General features: G+C 37.9%; 1 protein-coding gene across 2 annotated transcripts in view; it reads left to right on the top strand.

The window, feature by feature from the left end:
* The window catches only part of DLGAP2 (DLG associated protein 2), a 654,575-nt gene that overhangs the window by 522,576 nt on the left and 113,299 nt on the right, over positions 1-18,700 (top strand). For both annotated transcript variants that reach the window (XM_054024256.1, XM_054024257.1), the window contains one exon: positions 3,354-3,419. In XM_054024256.1, coding sequence (XP_053880231.1) covers positions 3,354-3,419 — 66 coding nt within the window. The remainder of the gene's footprint in view (positions 1-3,353; positions 3,420-18,700) is intronic.

Here is an 18,700-nt window from a genome sequence, read left to right as displayed (position 1 = left end):
GTTCTTTACATTATTCAAATCCTTAAAATGTAAATCATGCTATTTTCATAATCTCACCTTTATTGTCAATGTCTTTTTTTCCACCGCCCTTGCACTTTATCCCTCATTGAGTAGTTTCACATTAAGGTTAGCATTATCATGTAAAGCGGCTGCTTTCAAATCCTCTGGAGTTAGTGCCACTGCAGGCAGTGGGGCAGCTGGCACAATTTGGATCTATGTTCTAGGATGAGGAAAGTAACAGATGATCCATGCATGCAAGTATTTTAGAATGTTAGAACAATGCTAGAATGACACAAGAACGCTATGAGCGTGTAGAACAATGTGCCCCGCTTCATTACTGTTAAATAGGAAAAACACTAATGAATGAAAGATTATTTTAATGTTGTTAGTCGGTAATAAAAATGATTATTCATAGGAAAAAATGTAACCAGACCAAACAAAAGCCATCCGTGCCTTTGTTAAAGGAATTACAATATGTTCGAATAATTGTTTAAGAACCTCAGACAAAGATTATCCTTGTAATGCCACAAGAGTCACTGAGACCTTTGATTAACTTTGGCTTCATCAGTGCAGAATGCATGAATTGAATTTATTCAAAGGCTGACTGAACTGACACTAGCCATGTGGGAAAAAAAGATCTAAGCAGTAAGGTTACATGTGAATAGTTATAAATTTATGATAAAAACAATAAAAGGAGAATTACTCCTCGTGCCTGGGACTTAAACTGGAAGTAATTCTCTCCCCCACAGCAGAGTTATAGATCAAGGTGTTTTACATGAGTATTATGCCTTGCTCTGAAGCATTTGGCCACCATTCAAGGCAGAATACTACTCTGCAGTATGGCAGTTCTCACATCCTTATGCAATTTAACTATCTACCTACTGTCATACATTATACTAGGGGAATGCATCTCGAGCAGTAAGGAGTTTATTCTTACAAGGGACCAATAAGGTAAGGAAGGATTATCTTCATTTTACAGACGGGGAACTGAGGCACAGAGAGATTAAATGACTTGTTCAAGGTTACACAGGAAATCATGTGTCAGAGCCAGAATCACAATCATGGTCTCCTGAGTCTTGATCCTGTGCTGTAACCTTCCTCGATTGTTTGTGCTAATTGTTTTACATCTTTTCTCTGACCTCTTTTGGGCTTATTCATTCACCTTCTTTATCTCCCTTTTCTTGTGTAGCAGCCATTCTCTCCTGTCCCACCTTTCTCCCCCCGCTCCTTAGCAGCAAGGGCAGTTGGAAAAAGAATTAAGTTAGATAGAAGAGTTATTTCCCTCTTCTGTCTAAAATATGTCAAACGTATGCAGGGTATTTTCAGAAAGTTCCCTACAATCTTAGTGTAGCTTGGGGTTGAGTAAATATGAATTTTACAGACTTTTAGCATGGGAGGAGTTACTGCATACATTTCTGTTTTCCTTTTTGGTGATGATTTAGGTGTTTCTGGATGGATACATCATTTGTGATTTCAAAATATAGCTACTTGCACAAAATTACTGTCTTAAAGGAAACCTTCTATTTCACTAAGTTTCCTGTGATATTTGCTAACTATTTGCAAGAATTTAAAGGATCTTCTGGGTTTTGGGGGGACTCTATTTTTTCATGCCTTCCTCTTGATTCCAGACTCCAATGCAGCTGAATTAGAGGCTTCACTTACAAGTTACAGTATATGCAGATCACATGGATACAGTCTCCATGGAAACTGTCTAATTTGTGCTTATATTCAATTAGAGTTGTCCATTACCTCTCCAAATGAAATTTAATTTGAATACATGTGCCATGTATTTTTAAAATGGTATGAGATTCCTTTTCTGTCACTTAACTGACTAGATTTCTAGGAGGTTGAACGTGAATAAAAAAGTGTATTTAACTATGATAAATGTAGTAATACATGTTACTTTTTCTGAAAAAATTTAAATATTTTCTGATTCTCTTTTCCATACACTATCTGGACTATACTTCCCACTCGTATAAAATCAATTATATTAGCTGAAGCCTAGAGTGAAGCATGACCAGGAACAAACATTTGTGAGTGTCTAAATTAACATTTGCAACCATGTTATTTAATTTGAGTTAATTGGAAATCAGTTAATTCACATTACCACACAACTAAAAACTGCAGACTAGAAAATGTACTAGGCCTAGAAATATACCAGGTATAAACATTTATTAAATACAGCATTGAAATCTGCAAAAACTGTAATTTTATTTTCATTATAAGTCAAACCACACAAACTACATACCTGATGTGGTGATTATATAATCTTGGTCCCTGAAAAGAAAAGCAGGTGTGGCCTAATTTGTAGCCTATTTCAAAGGTTTGAATGTCCACCTAAGAATAACAGCTGTATTCATGAATGTGAGTTAATTGGAAATCAGCAACTCAGGTTACAACTTAACAAAAAGTAGTGTAGAGAAGCCCAGTGTGTCACTGTGTTTGTTCCCTGAAAATATGTGCCCTGTTTCCCAGTTGGCTAAGCAGTGGGAGACCGGAAGTACCTCCCCCTTCACTTCCACTCACTCTTCTACTTTGGACTACTTGTGCTTTTGATTAAAAAACAGGGTATGGGGAGAAATACTATGAAAGACTGTCTTGACTTAAAGAATTTCCTGGGAACTGTATCAGGAAAAAAAAGTGAAGAATAGGAGCAAAAAAAAGGGACATGACAAAGAAAAAATAGAGAATGTAAGGATAAGGATAATTTTAGGTACTTATATGCCCTTTGTTATTGTAGTTTCTGAGCAAGTAAAGTTATTCTACTAAGGCATGGTGAGGCTAAGTGACTCACCCAAGGTCACACAGGAAATCTGTGGTGAAGAGAATTGAACTAAAATGGCAAAAATGTCACAAACACAAAATTACTGGACTTTATACATTCAGAATTCAAAAGATTAAGTCATGAGTGGAAGAAAATAGGCTGAAAATCATTGATAGCAGTGAAATAAGCAGAGAAAAATGGGAAGCATTTACGACACAGCTGGAGAAGTTACAATAAGAATTCTTTCCAAAGTAACTAAAAAAGAAAACCTAAAAGGGCACCAGAAATCAATGTGACTAAGTAGAGATGGAAAAAGCAACCTGCAAGATAAACAAAAGGCATTTATTGATACAAAGAATCTGCCCAGGTGGGAAAGTTACAAAACCAAACGAAAAGCATGAAAATAAATTTAGAAAAGGAAGAAGGGCAACAAATATTTGAGAATTTAAGATCCCTTTTCTCTCCCCTCCCCCCACATCAATCAGCACATACAGTATGGTGAATCATTTAAAAATGAATGGCGAGCTTATAGCCAGGAATATGGAAATATCAGAGTTATTAAATAGTTACTTTGTTTCTGTCTTTACAGAGGAAGAGGGTGGCGATCTGCTCAAGTCGGGGATCAGTTTTCCGGGGACGACAGAGGAGGAGCTAGGTACAGATATTATCTCTTAGATAACTTTATGCTAAATAAGATTAGAGGCACTTAAAGTAGACTAAGAATCAGGTCTGGATAATATGCAACCAAGAGTTCTAAAAGTAGTGAGCAAGGAAATGGATGGAGCTTTAATTTTTCCTAAGATATCCAGATTCAATTCCCAATTATTTGGGAAGTACTAGAGAAAACCTTAAAAAAAAAAAAAACCCTAAAGGAAAATAAACTAAGAAAGTATATAGTCTTTGTCAAAATGTTAATGTACCTTAGTAAAGTTCTTCACCCGTATGTGCATATTTTCAAATTAAAATGTTAGGGGTTTGGTTTATTTGCTTGTTTTTCTTTTTGAGTAGTTTTGCATTTTGTTAGGAATATTTAGCATTTCTGTCTAGACCGCTAACTTGTAAACTGAAAGTAAATCTTGATCATTATCCTAAAGGGTCTGGTTAGGAAAACCCCCAGAAGAGCACAGTTTGATTAAGGAGCAGTGATTCAGGGACAGGAGGCCATTGTGTTTAGCTCATCTCTTGGAGTGGGATTTTCAAAAGCAATAGGTGCTGGCCTAACTCTGCGCCTATTGAAGTCAGTGGGAGTTTTGTAGATATCACTAGAAGAATACATGAGTTTTGAAAAACATGCATTTCCCAAGATTGCACATTAGAGATGAAAGGTTAATGGAAAGAGTTATGGGATAAGGCATTAATAGTGCTGGATAGAAGATTGTACTAATTAGAGATCAAAACTATTCAGTTTAGTAAGGGGTCACAAGTTAAATATTTCCACCTCCACCCTCTGTTTGTTCTCATACTGTAAGGGGGCAGACATGGTTTAAAATTGTGGTTCAGTAGGATCCCTATCAATGGACACAACACCGGATTACTATCAATGGAGGCAACACTACACCTACCTTTTATGCCACTCTGGCTCCCAGCTGTCCCCTTCCTAGCATGTGGGAGCTGTAGACACTTTGTGCCACTGCAGCCTACCTACTGGGAACTTTCCCCTGCAGGATTTCTGAAGACAAAGCAAATAATATATAGGTCAATGCAAGCTGGTGCAGAAATATGTGGCTCCTTTAGGTGATTGGGTAGGCAGTAGCTAGTGGAGTTCCATGTAAGCAAATGGAAAATAATTAATCAAGGAATAAGAGACCAGCCTTGGGAATGTGTGCTACATTGATCTATCATCCAGCATCCTGATTAGGAAAAGATTGTGGGGTTATTGTATAATATTAATTAAAACCAGTAGCAAATGTAAAGAATGATCAATAAGAAAAAAAGCTGCATCAGCAAAGGAACAGAGGACACAAGAAGAGGTGATATTGTTACAGTATAAGCATTCACTAAATATTGTGTGCTGTAGTCGTCATACCACACAAGTATTTGTGATGGGTCGGACATCCCTTTTGGGGGTGCCATTGGATGTCCGCCTGTCCTACCAGCCTGGGTTTACCTTACTCTGTGCTGCTATGACAGGCTCTCAAGCCTCTTTCTAGCACACACAGAGGCAGGAACACATCCAGCAGTAGAATCACACAGAGTCTGGGATTAGCTCTCTGTTGGAGGATTCACTAGGGGAATGCCGAGCTCTCCTGTGCACACACCCTCTGGAGTGTAAACCCAAAATGATATTGTCTTGCACTAAATAGAGATCTATATAGTGTAAGCTCATAAAAATCGCCTCCTCCCTTGAAGTGGAGGGAGATATGCACAACTCTTTGCCCTCCACCCCCTGTTATGAATTGCACAAACTGGGTTTTGAAATAAACAAAAAATAAGTTTATTAAACTACAAAAGGTAAATTTTCAGTGATTATAAAGGATAGCAAACAGAATAAAGTAGATTACTGAGCAAATAAAACAAAACACGCAACCTAAGCTTAATTCACTAAAGAAACGGGTTACAAATAGTAATTTCTCACCCTAAATGTTGTTTTAGGCAGGTTGCAGAGTTTCTGCAGCCTAGCATTCCATTTATTTCTCTTCACAGGCTAGACCTCTGTCTCAGCCTGGACTCAGTCCTTGCCTTTCCCCAGCTTAGTTCCTTTGTTTCTTTTGGTGCTTTCAGCAGTCTTCCTTCTTGTGTGGAGAGGCAGTGGAGAAGAGCCCTGATTGACTCACTTTCCAGCCTTAAATAGGATGTACATAAGGCAGAAATCCTTTATTTCCAATGGAAAAAATACCAGCAGTGTCCAAAGTGGTACTCCCTACCAGGTGACATTATCACATGACCTTTTTAGTGTTAACGCTACCATGAGACAAGGTTTATTTGTAACATCCACAGGAAGGAACTCCAGAAAGATGAGAGATCAGCATCTTCAAAGACCCATTCTATTGTCTTTCCTAATGGCCCATTCAGGCTGATTGCCTACTGTCTGGTAGGCGTTCCCCAAGTACACACACAGTTGTAATTGTTACTTAGTCAATATTCCTAACTTCAGATACAGAACTGATACATGCATACAAAGTGGATAATCACATTCAGCAAATCATAACCTTTCCAATGATACCTCATGTGTCCCATCTTGCATAAAACATATCTTAGTTATTCTATATTCATATTACAACAACATTTTTATGAAGAATATGGGGTGCAGCATCACAGTATTGTTCTCTTGGATTCCAAGTCCAAAGAATCTGAGGTCCCCATTCTTCCCATATAGGAGAATAACCTATGTAGGGGTAGGAAGTTCTGTGAGTTTCAATTTAAGTTTCCAATTAATTCTTCCCTCATGGACCTTTTGTGCATCCTCCCACCTTATTTCTGCAGAAGAAACCAGGGATTCTGCTTCCTTAACTGACAGATCACCAAGATATGTGATAGACAAGAGGCATCCTCATGGCAATTTTATGTAAAGGCTCAGTATGCATTATTTCCATTTTATTACTATGTGAACCAGAATAAGATGTCTCTGATGTGGAGTTTGGTCCTGTGCTCATTGAAATCAGCAGGAACCAGATCAGATCCTAAAAGAGAAACTTGCTTTTATCACTTGTACTCTAATCCAAACAACAGTTAGTACAGGACACATGTAGGCAACTATTGTCCCCAGCAGGATATGGGTAATTCCAATTGAAATCAGTGGAAGTCTCCTATTGGCAGAGAATAGGGCCCCTGTTTTCTAATATTAAAGTGATTTTAGAAACAGCCTGCAGTAGAGAAAAAAGACATGATGTCTTTGATGCACTCCAATCCCATAGGTGTGGGCTTTTGATCTGAGCATAGAACGCTGACCCAAGAAGTCCTGGTTTTGACACCGATTTGCCTGTAGTCTAGGACAAATCACTTAATCTCTCTGCCTCCATTCTCCTGTTTCTAAAATTTGGATAATATTACCTGCCTAGCTTTCAGGGATATTGTCAGGATTAACTAATGTTTGTACAGTATTTTACAAATTTAAAAGCACTGTGTAAGTGCCAAATAGAATTATTAATAATCCCCTGCATAAAGTTAGAGAAGCTATCAAGGGACAGGACCGAGATCAACTCTGGCATAGTATTGATTCTGCAAAACAGCTCATCAGTTTATACAGCCAAAAGCTTATTGGATTCTTTTAAAAAGGCTTACCAAAGCTTTTGAACCCACTTTATTCTCTACAGTAATATTTCAGAGGTTTCTACATTGTTGTTTCTTTAATGGAGATCACAGTATGGAAAGAGCTTTCGTTATTATGAAATCTACTATCCAGTTTGATCCAGCATTCCTCCCATACCCAAATCCCCATTGTTTCCATTGGGAACATCCATGAGAGGCAACATGGTCAACCAGGAAGGGCCTGGGAGTGGGAGTCATAAAGTCTGACATGCTGCGTGACCTTGAACAAGTCACTTCAAATCTCTGGCTCTGCAAAACTTAAGTATTAAAACTTGCCTGCCGCAGTGCAATATGCTGAGATCTATGATGATGTGTGATCTCTAAATACACAGTTTTATTAATATTATTATTAATGTAGGATTGGGCCCATAGAGAATAGCATTCTGTGAAGCTATGCGTTATGCTAGTGTTTAAATTGTAAAGTCCTAGGGCAGGGGCCTCGTCTCATTTTGGCCTGTAAAGTGATTATTGACTTTGGACACCACAAAATAATGCTAGTCCAAGGTCACTGAGAGAAATAAGGAAAATACATTATATTTAAAGGGACCAAATTGTAAAAGAAAAGTTTGGAGGTGGGGGTTGCATTTCAAAAAAGCTTTAATGGGTGATTTTCATACTGGAATAAATAGGGAAAAGAGAACCATTATCAAAAATGTAATGGGACAGTTGATTTTTTTTTATAGAATCATAGAATCATAGAAATTCCCATTTGTAGCAATAAAGATATTTGTGTTTTACAAGTTTTTACCACTCAGTGGGCAGCGTCTTGTGTTTGACTCTATTCATATGAAGAATTGCTGTAAAAAGGGTTTTAATGTCACAAATTGAACATTTAACCCTTGATCCTTCAATTTGATCTGTCTCACTAGGTATTTATACCACCCTCATCACTGAGCATCTCTCAGTTATTAAATGATTTTACCCTCATAACTCCCTGGTGAAGTAGGAGGAAGTATTATCCCCATTTTACAGACTTGCCTAAGGTGTCACAGAAAGTGTGAATAAAACTCAACACTCCTGTATCCCAGTCCAGTATCCTATCCACTAGACGATCCCTCTTCCTAATGGTTCCTGATGGCAGACCATTACATCATCATGGAATGTAATGGGAGTCAATGGGACTCAGAAGCCCCTCTCCCCCCCCCCCCCAATTGCAGGAGCAATATGTACATTTGTAATTAATAAACACACTAAGAAAAAAATGGATCTTAGGTACTTATATGGCCCCCATTAGGATCTGAGCACCTCACAATCTTTAATGTATTTATCCTAACAATAGCCCCGTCAGGGATGGAAATGCTATTATTCCCATTTTACATATGGAAACTGAGGCACAAAGTGTCTAAGTGACTTGCCTGAGGTCTGTTGTGTACTTTACACCTGTGCAAATTCTAAAAAGAAAAATAGTTCTATGAACATGTATTCATATTTTTAAATATAGCTACTTTGTACCCTTTCTGTTCTCCACCTGCAAGTATTTTAGTGGAGCATTTACTGGCAGGAATGGCCATAAACACAGAGAATTTTAATCAAATATTGGAGAATATTTTTGGAAAACAAATTTTGAACTTGAAATTGCATATATTCTTACCTGAAATCTGATTCTAAGTAAAAAGAACAGGAGTACTTGTGGCACCTTAGAGACTAACAAATTTATTTTGTTAGTCTCTAAGGTGCCACAAGTACTCCTGTTCTTTTTGCGGATACAGACTAACACAGCTGCTACTCTGAAAACTGATTCTAAGTGTTACCCATCCAACCAGGGAACAGAACCATGCCATGTGACCTAAATATCCAATGAAAATTGATTAAACAGCCTGGATTTTAATTACTGATCCCTGGCAACTAACTGCTTACCGATGTCTATAGACCAATAATTATGATGCAGCTCATAATTCCAAATAATTCATTTAGAAAATGAAAACAGTGAGGCAAGTGCTATTCTCCTTTGCTTTAGCACCACATCATCTCACAGTCAATTCTCAAACAGGAAAAGAGCTAGTATTCATAAAATAAATTATTTATAATGAATTATTCACCCATTTCTACTATTGAATAGACAATGGTTTTATTTATTCATTAGTTTGTCAAGAAGTAAAGTTGGTTTTTGGTACAAATGATTTTTGCCCTCTTATCTGGCCAGCTTGCTAGAGACGCACAAGTACTTTCAGTGTAATGTTACCTCTTGCAAGACATATTGTATGTTTTAAATTTACTCTCATTACAGACAGCTAATATACTGGGGTTTCTTATTTTATTCCTTAAAAACAAAATAATTATCCTGATTTGCACTCAGTGTCCTTTCCTCCACTTGCTGCTCTTCCATAGACCCTATCGATGCTGGAATTTTTGAACTGATATAGTTATGCCAGTGCAAGCCCCAGTGTGGATATAAGTGACCATGGGAAATCTCACAAAGTACCAGTCACAGTTGGCACTGGTGTAGTGTGTCTCCATTAGGGGTTTACACCACTGTAATTAAATCAGCATAATTATACCAGATCAAATTTCCCAACTCTAGCCAAGCCCTTATACAGATGCTCAGAAACTTCAGTTCGGAGTTAATTTGCTATCTCAAAGACTTTTAAACTGAGAGTTTCATGCACAGTTTTCTTTCCTTTGTGCAGTTCATTACTGCCAAAAGTAACTTTGTCTTCATCAGTAATCAGACATTGGCAGAATTAGACCACACACTCTCAAGGCAATGGCTCAGCACTTTGGAGATGGTCATGTAGCTCATACACAGCCACACCTTCCCATGGGCTGAGTCTGCCATATAGGTGCACTAGGTCCCAATGCAAATTAGGGGAGGCACTGAGAACTTGCATTATCTCCCTCATAAACCCAGAATAGAGCTGTCAGCCAGTAGAAAAGAGATAGCGACAGTGGTTAAAAAATCTCAGTATGAAGGTAGCAGAGAGAAGGGCATTTTCCACCTGCCTACCATAGTAGCATATTTGAAAAGGAATTTTTTTCCCAGTGTAGAGTTTCTCCCTGGTCTCTGTAGGAACTCATTAAGGATGAAGAAAGCCTTCAATTCTGGGGGCTTGAGTGGGAGAGAAAAATAATTATACGTGCTAGAGCTGTTAGAGGTTGTAGCAAGCAGTAGCTTCTGAAAATCCCTGAGTAGCTATACAGTTTCAAACAGTGGGACAGGTACTATTCTCCTCTGCTTACCTTTCGTCCCAGGTCAACCAATGCACAGGCTCAGTGACCCTGTGTTCAGCCTGTTTATGCAGCTGTCTAGTCATGCTCTACTCCTTACAGACACATAAACCAGCCTGGGCATTAGTTCCAAATTTGTTAAAACAGTATCACTTTTTACAGCTCTACAAACATAAGGTTAAAATGTAACATAGCACTAATAATCAATATGATAGCTCAGTCATGAAGCCAGTTAGGTTTTTGCCCACAGCACTCCCTTGGAAGTCTGTTCCAGAAAGTCACTCGTCTGAGTGTTAGAAAACTTCATCTAATTTCAAGCCTAAACTTGTTGATGGCCAGTTTATAGCCATTTATTCTTGTGTCAACACTGACACTTAACTTAAATAACTTCTCTCTGCTATGTATCCTTATGATGTATTTATAGAGAGCAATCATATCTCCCCTCAGCCTTCATTTGATTTGGCTAAATGGGCCAAGCTTTTTGCGTCTCCTCTTGTAATGTAGGGTTTCCATTCCTCTGATCATCCTAGTAGCCCTTCTCTGCATCTGTTCCAGTTTGAATTTATTTTTCTTAAACATGGGAAACTTAATTTCACACAGTATTCCAGATGACATCTCACCAGTGCTTTTTATAATGGTGCTAAAACTTCCCTATCTCTATTGGAAATCCTAGGTTTGCATTAGCCTTTTTCATAGCCACATCACACTGGCAGCTCATAGTCATCCTGTGATCAATCAGTATACACTGGTCTTTTTTCTCCTCCATCACTTCCAACTGATAAGTCCCCAGCTTGTAGCAAAAATTCTTGTAGTTAATCCCTCAGTGCATGACCTTGCACTATTAAATTTCATCCCAGTTCTATTACTCCAGTTTTTAAGGTTGTCTAGATGTTTTTGTATAGTATTTCCAGTCCTCCCAACTTTGTGTCATCCACAGATTTTATTAGCACACTCCCACTTTTGTGCCAAGGTCATAAAGTAATAAAAATGTTAAATAAGATTAGTCCCAAGACCGATTCCTGAGGAACTCCATTGGTAACCTCCCTCCAGCCTGACAGTTCACCTTTCAGTATGACCCATTGTAGTCTCACCTTTAACCAGTTCCTTATCCACCTTTCAATTTTCATGTTAATCCCTATCTTCTCCAATTTAATTAATAATTTCCCCTCCTCCACATTCAGATCCTTGAGTTCTTTGGTTCAATTACTTATCACTTGAGGTTCAGCCCCCCTATGTTTATCAATTAGTAAACCTCTGAAATGGATTCTTCTGAGGGTCACCTTTCCAAGTAAAGTTTATTCAAACTGTGAGGAATGTGAAGTGGAGTCTAGTGGTGGAGGAAGCTCCATGCTCTTTCTTCCCCTGCTGGTACCTGCTAAAATGCAAATTGTTCTATTTCCTGCAATCTCCCCCAGTCCACTTGTTAGTTTGATGCCCCTATTTACTGTTTACATGTAAATGTGCCATCATTGTCTGCCTGATGACTGGGTTGGTCAGAGAAGTAAACTCATTTCTTTGCCAGGGCAGATCCATTTATCATCTGCCCTTGTCATGCCTGGTTAAATACATTTTAGTCATAACCCCAGCATATATCCATAACTCGTAATACGCACTATGTGCATACATCACATATGAATATTAATGATCAGTGAGTTAATAGTTTTCAAATGATACTAAACAGGGCATATTTTGTACAGAGATTATTACAACAGTATGCAGGATGTGAATACAGCCACCCTAAATCTCTCCATATGCCCAGGAGGCCAGGTAGACAGAGAAGGGAATGGAGCTGGGAAAGGCAGGGCAGAAATGGGGAAGGACAGGGGTGGCTCACACTCAGTACCAAAAGTTCCACAAAAAGGTTAGTACAGCCCTGGATCCCTGCAAATGGAGCCAGGAGCCAGAGTGGCCCTAGCCTCCCATGGATCAAAGGGATCTGCCAGTTTTGGAGAGATTTTTGATGAGAAATCCTTCTGGTGATTCCTAAGTGAAAGTCTCGGTGTGTAACTTTAACCATAGAAAGGGACAATTGGAGACCTTGAAAAAGCCTATACAAGATCAGAGATAGACACTTCCCTTCTCATTTAAAGTTTACTGCCGTTCAGTGATGGTTATTAATAGGTATAAAGTTTTTTTGTTGTGGTTAAGGCATTTCTATTTTTTTCTTTCAGGGGCCATTTTGGAATCTCAGTATTTGCACAGAGAATAGTCATTGGCTGATAAAGACAGTCTTTAAATAAAGAAACTCATTTTATTAGAACACCCTTTGCTTAGGCACACAAAGAAGTTACAGACAAATAGACAGTTACTCAGAATATATTTTTCTATGAAAAGTATAAACAACATATAAAACTTGCCTTAGAACATCCAGGCATTAAAGCAGTTCCTATTGTCAACCATGAGGGACCATTGTTTTGATGTGCTGACATATTTAAGAGCCATTAAAGGTAACAAAAAGTTCTGTTACTTTGTAGCAAATATCCATGGTGGAATTCTCTACCAAAGCAAATCAAAGTGCTTAAAAAGACAATCCACCAGCTGTGTTGATATTTTCATATGTAAAAGAACTAGGATTGAATGGCACAGTTTCTCTTGCCTTTTTCCTAACACTCAAACTCCATCCAAATGAAAAGTTCCAAATAACAAAGGAAAATCATAGCAATTACACTCCAACTTTCTTTTACTCATATTCAGCACTGTAGTGTTGTGTTTATCTAGGCTGCTTTGCTGTTGCTGCATATCCAAGGGTCCAATACTGATTTCATCAGAGTTTGAAGTGTGTTTGGAAGAATAGATATTGGTATTCTGGGCTATTATCCAATCTTTTCTCACTAACCCTTATATTAGACAATATCTTGTCAGAATGTCTGCATAATGCAGCATTCAAATGAGGCACTGATTTGTTCCACTATACAGCCATATCTAAGGCAGGGCTAAGAATGCAGAATGGTTTAATTTTAGCTGTGCCCCCTCATGAACTGCTCAGTTGTCATATTGTATTAGTCTCTGCGTACTTGTTCCCATTCTTTTGATTGGATATTTACGATCTTTTTATGATAAAACTATATTTTAATTTATTATTTGTATCACAGTAACACCTATGGCCCCAAATTAGATTGGAACCTCATTGTGCGAGGCCTTATATTCCATACAGTAAGAGAGAGTCCCTTATACTTGCTCTGAAGAGTTTACAAACTAAATAGGATTACTTCAGTCATTTTACAGGTGGGGAACTGAGGTACAGAGAGATTAAGTGACTTCCCTAAACCTATATAAAATGTCTGTAGGTTTCCTGAGTTCTGCTCTGCTGCCCTAACCAGACCATCTCAGATGTTGTCGTTTAATTCTGAATGTCCACTAGGGATTTAAGGCTCAATGAGGCTGGGAAATGTTCAGTTAGTTCCTCCTTTTCAGGACTTGGATTTGGTAAGGGATTGTGAGGGCACCAACCAGAAACCCAGACCAAGTGTGTGCTTGCAGCCACCTGGTTACCTCCATTGCAATGCCAGCTCCGCCCCTGTGCCTCTCTTTTATCATCTCTTCTCAGCTGTTCAAGGAGCATCTGCTCTTGCTGAAGTTAAGAGGCTCTATGCTGTTGCTGAGTGCAACTCGAACATAGGAATTTGCTATATTGGCTCAGAACCGTGGTCCATGTACTCCAGTATCCTATATCTGGCAGCGATAGACACTTCAGAAGAAGGTACAAGAAACCCTGCAATGGGCAGAGGTGGTATAGTCTGGCCTCTACGGGAGTTTCCACCTAACCCTTAATATTTAGAGATTGGCTTAAACTCTGAAGCATGAGCTTTATATCCCCTTTAAAACTTCTTGTTGTAGTTCTTACTGTTATAGCTGTGGGTGTTCTTGCTATTCATATAAATGTGAAATTTTTCTTTGAATCTTGCTAAGTTCTTGACTTCAATGACATCCTGAGGCAATGAGTTCCACAGTCTGTGAAAGAATATTTTCTTTTATCAATTTTCAATTTGCTGCTTTCAGTTTTATTAAGTGTCCCTTTGGTTTTGTGTTATGAGATAGTGAGAATAGAAGTTCTTTAACCACTCTCTCAATACCATTCATTATTTTTGTATACTTTTATTGCATCTCTTCTTAATCATTTCCTTGCTAATCCTTATCTTTTCCATTTTTCTTCAGATGAGAGCTTTCGTATGCCCTAGTAATTTTTTCATGCTCATCTCTGAACCCCTTCTAATCTGAAAAGCTTTTTGAAATGGGGTGACCAGTATTGCATGTAGTATTCCAGAGGAGGATGAACCATTGATTTATATAACATCTTCATAATATTTTCCATATTTTTTCTCCATCCCATTTCTTATGTAGTCTAGCATTTTGTTAGCTTTTTGACTACAGCTCTATATTGAGCAGAGGTCTTCATTGAGCGGGATGCCACATCCTTTTCCTGAGATGATTAGAGTGACTTTAGAACCCAGTTAGATGTATGAGTAATTCAGATTTTTCCATACAACATGCATTACTTTGCATTTATTAACACAAAATTTCATCTGCTGTCGTGTTGCCCATTCACTGAGCTTGGTTAAGAGTTATGAATACAGCTTATTTATAAACTGCATTGGAAAAATAAAATATATTATGTACCTATTACCATTTAAAAAGTCAACATTTGTAGGTGTCTAAGTATAGGGGAGACTTGTGATATATATTTCAGATACCATTGCATTATAACAGTTGGCAAATGCCGGCCTCTAAATTGTATCCACTATATATAAGGCCAGAAGAGCTTTATGAAAGCACTTACGCGCTGTGAAAGGTACATTATTGTAATATACAATAGAGGTGCAAATGGTAGATCATGATTACACAGTGAACTGACACAGAAGTAGTTTAAGTGAGCCTGCATTTTATTTTCTCTTACATCAAGCTCCCATATTTCTGAAGTCACACAGAGGAGCGCTGCCAGGACGAGGTTCAGAAATGCCAATTTACTTCCCATTTACTTCAGAAGAGTCAGGATTTCACTACTGAACTTTCTGCCTCGAGTCAGAAAAATTAAACTATTTTCTGATAGTCTTCCAGCTGGATCCTCACCTTCTGTAGCCCTCAATTAGCCACCATCCTCAGTTTTCCTCCTTTTCAGCAATTCCCTAATAACGCCTGTCCTGTCCTTTCCATTTCCGTCATAACTCTCCTACTCCAACAGTATGAGGTTAAATCTTTAGATTTATTTAACGTAAGGGGAAAAAAGAGGAAAAACGTGTGTCTTTAACTTGACATCATAAAGACCACTGGGACTGGTTATTCAACCACACATAAATTGTAGGACTAGGGATCACTGGGTGAATGATATAAAAAAAATAGGGAATCTGAAAAATTATCATGATCCACGTTTTTTTAAATAAACCACATTAAAATAGTGAAATAGGAACACTTTGAGAATCAATCAGTCAATGATGCCTTTCAGTTCGTTGCCCAAAATGGCCATTTTCTGTGGTCATGTTATCATGTATCTGGGGGGAATTTGCATAAATGTCTATCAACTACAGCAACCTCCCGTTAACGCAATTCCACTTTAAGCAAATCTGCTATCCATTGGGCTTGAAATGGCATCTGACAGAAATTTTAAAATTGATTAAAACGGATAGCCATTGCTAAATGATTTGGCCTGGTAAATGTCAAACAATGCTTACTTGGAGTTGTACCATGTAAATGTCTAGTTTGTTGAGTGTTACTTTCTTGTGCTGTGTTATTTGTCGAGGCTTCTAATGTACTTGTACCAATCAGGCTCAAATTGCAATTTGATAATATTCAATCCTAGCTAAAGCTGATCCTGTGTTTTTATTATAATTGGATATTTGAATAAAGTAGCTGAGATTCTTTCTCAATAACCATTTAAGGTGAAATCCTGGGTCCACTGAACTCAATGGGAAGTTTGCCCTTGATTTTAATGGGACCAGGATTTCATCTGTACATGGAGATTAGTGGACAAATTCATATGTGTCTTTGAATTTGACTAACAGATTCATTTTGCTGTCCTTTCTTACTGAGTTTCCTGGTGAACTGGTGAGTTTCCCAAACTCAGCCCTGGAATAATCAGTTGCAATTCCAGTGATGTCAGTGGAGTTTGAAGCATTACTTTCAGGCTGTATTTGGCCTACTAATTACAAGGTATTCATCCTTCAATTCCAAACAGCTGTGTGTCTAAAAGGTGGCAGGAAATAACTGATAAGTTAGGTTAGCTCTTTCTAAGATGACACTTACATGGGTCAGCAAATGCCAGTGCTTTATGGTCTTGTCAAACACAGCTCTTCATATTTTTTCACTAGATTCCACATATGGACAGATTCTGTGAAAAATGATGGGTTTAAAAAATCATTTTGCTCACTTCCCTCTTCCCTCACAGTGATATTGTGAAGAATAATGAAATGTTTGTTCAGCAGTTTGAAATTGTAAAGCACTGTGAAGTGCTAAGTATTAAGTATTATTATTACTTTCACAGATTTTGTTGTATTCTATGGAATCCAAATTTTCATGTAAAAAAATGAAGTTTTGGGGCCTCTTCTTTGAAAAGGTAACCTTTCTTCTGTGGCTAAATGTACTGTAGATGTAAGTGCAGTCAGCTTTGCAGAAAAGTGTCTGTAAAAACACCAACATATGGTACCGTCCTATAATTCCTCCATGTGCAGAGCTCTTATTGACTTAGGATCCAGTCCTGCACACATTTATGCACATGAGTTGTCCCATTAAACTCAGTGGGATTGTTCATGTGTGTAAAATTACTTATGTGCATAAAGATTTACAGGGGCCAGTCTTAAATGGGAGTTCTGCATGTGGCAGGCTTGAGGATCGGACTCCATAGCATTTGCAAACCTGTGAATTCCAATTATTTTACTTATATAAGATAGCAAGTTCTAAGTCTACTTGAAACCATAACATCAGATTCATGATTGGCATCTCTGATGTCCATAAATTTGTGAACCTACTTGGAAATTTTGCAAGGTCCATCTTGTTTTTCCAGGTATTTGGGAGCAGGTTGTCTGAAGGGCTAGGGAGCTTCATGTGTGTTGGTGCCAAATAATTTTTTTTTTACTGTGGTACAATGAACAGGCAGTTAAGTTATATTATTTATACAAGAATTTCCATAGGAATGTACATTTTAAGGACAGCATTGTAATATATTCTCTAGCATAGGATGAGTGACAACTGAATGTCCAATATCTTTATTAACAGATGTAAATAACTTAAATTGACATGCAATTCTGTGTATAAGAAGATGAGGAGGTAAACTTACATCTGAAGGACTCTGTCTTGCATCCTTGACAAAGTACACTGCTCACTTTATATTATTTTTTATTACAAATATTTGCACTATAAAAATCATAAACAAAAGAAATAGTATTTTTCAATTCACCTCATCCAAGTACTGTAGTGCAATCTATTTATTGTGAAAGTGCAACGTACAAATGTAGATTTCGTTACATAACTGCACTCAAAAAAAAAACAATGCAAAACTTTAGAGCCTTCAAGTCCACTGAATTCTACCTCTCTTTCAGCCAATCGCTAAGACAAACAAGTTTGTTTACATTTACAGGAGATAATACTGCCCACTTCTTATTTACAGTGTCACCAGAAAGAACAGGTGTTCACATAGGACTTTTGTAGACAGCATTGCAATGTATTTATGTGCCAGATATGCTAAACATTCGTATGCCCCTTCATGCTTCAGCCACCATTCCAGAGGACATGCTTCCATGCCGATGAAGCTCGTTAAAAAAATAATGTGTTAATTAAATTTGTGACTGAACTCCTCGGGGGAGAATTGTATGTCTCCAGCTCTATTTTACCCATATTCTGCCATATGTTTCATGTCATAGTAGTCTCAGATGATGACTCAGCACATGTTCATTTTAAGAACACTGTCGCTGCAGATTTGACAAAATGCAAAGAAGGTACCAACGTGAGATTTCTAAAGATAGCTATAGCACTCGACCCAAGGTTTAGGAATCTGAAGTGCCTTCCAAAATCTGAGAGGGACGAGGTCAGAAATCTTAAAAAAGACTTTGATGCGGAAACTACAGAATCCAAACCACCAAAAAGAAAATCAACCTTCTGACTCAGATGATGAAAATGAACATGCATTTGTCTGCACTGCTTTGGATTGTTATCGAGCAGAAGCCATCATCAGCATGGACGCATGTCCTCTGGAATGGTTTTTGAAGCATCCAGGAACATATGAATCTTTAGCGCATCTGGCACGTAAATATCTTGCAACGCCGGCTATAACAGGGCCATGAAAACACCTGTTCTCACTTTCAGGTGACATTGTGAACAAGAAGCGGGCAGCAGCATCTACTGCAAATGTAAACAAACTTGTTTGAGTGATTGGCTGAACAAGAAATAGGACTGAGTCGACTTGTAGGCTCTAAAGTTTTATATCATTTTATTTTTGAATGCAGTTATTTTTTGTACATAATTCTACATTTGTAAGTTCAACTTTTATGATAAAGACATTGCACTACAGTCCTTGTATTAGGTGAATTGAAAAAT

Source organism: Malaclemys terrapin, chromosome 3, assembly GCF_027887155.1.
Source record: "Malaclemys terrapin pileata isolate rMalTer1 chromosome 3, rMalTer1.hap1, whole genome shotgun sequence".
Classification (NCBI taxonomy): Eukaryota; Metazoa; Chordata; order Testudines; family Emydidae; genus Malaclemys; species Malaclemys terrapin.
This window is presented reverse-complemented; position numbering and strand designations above follow the sequence as displayed.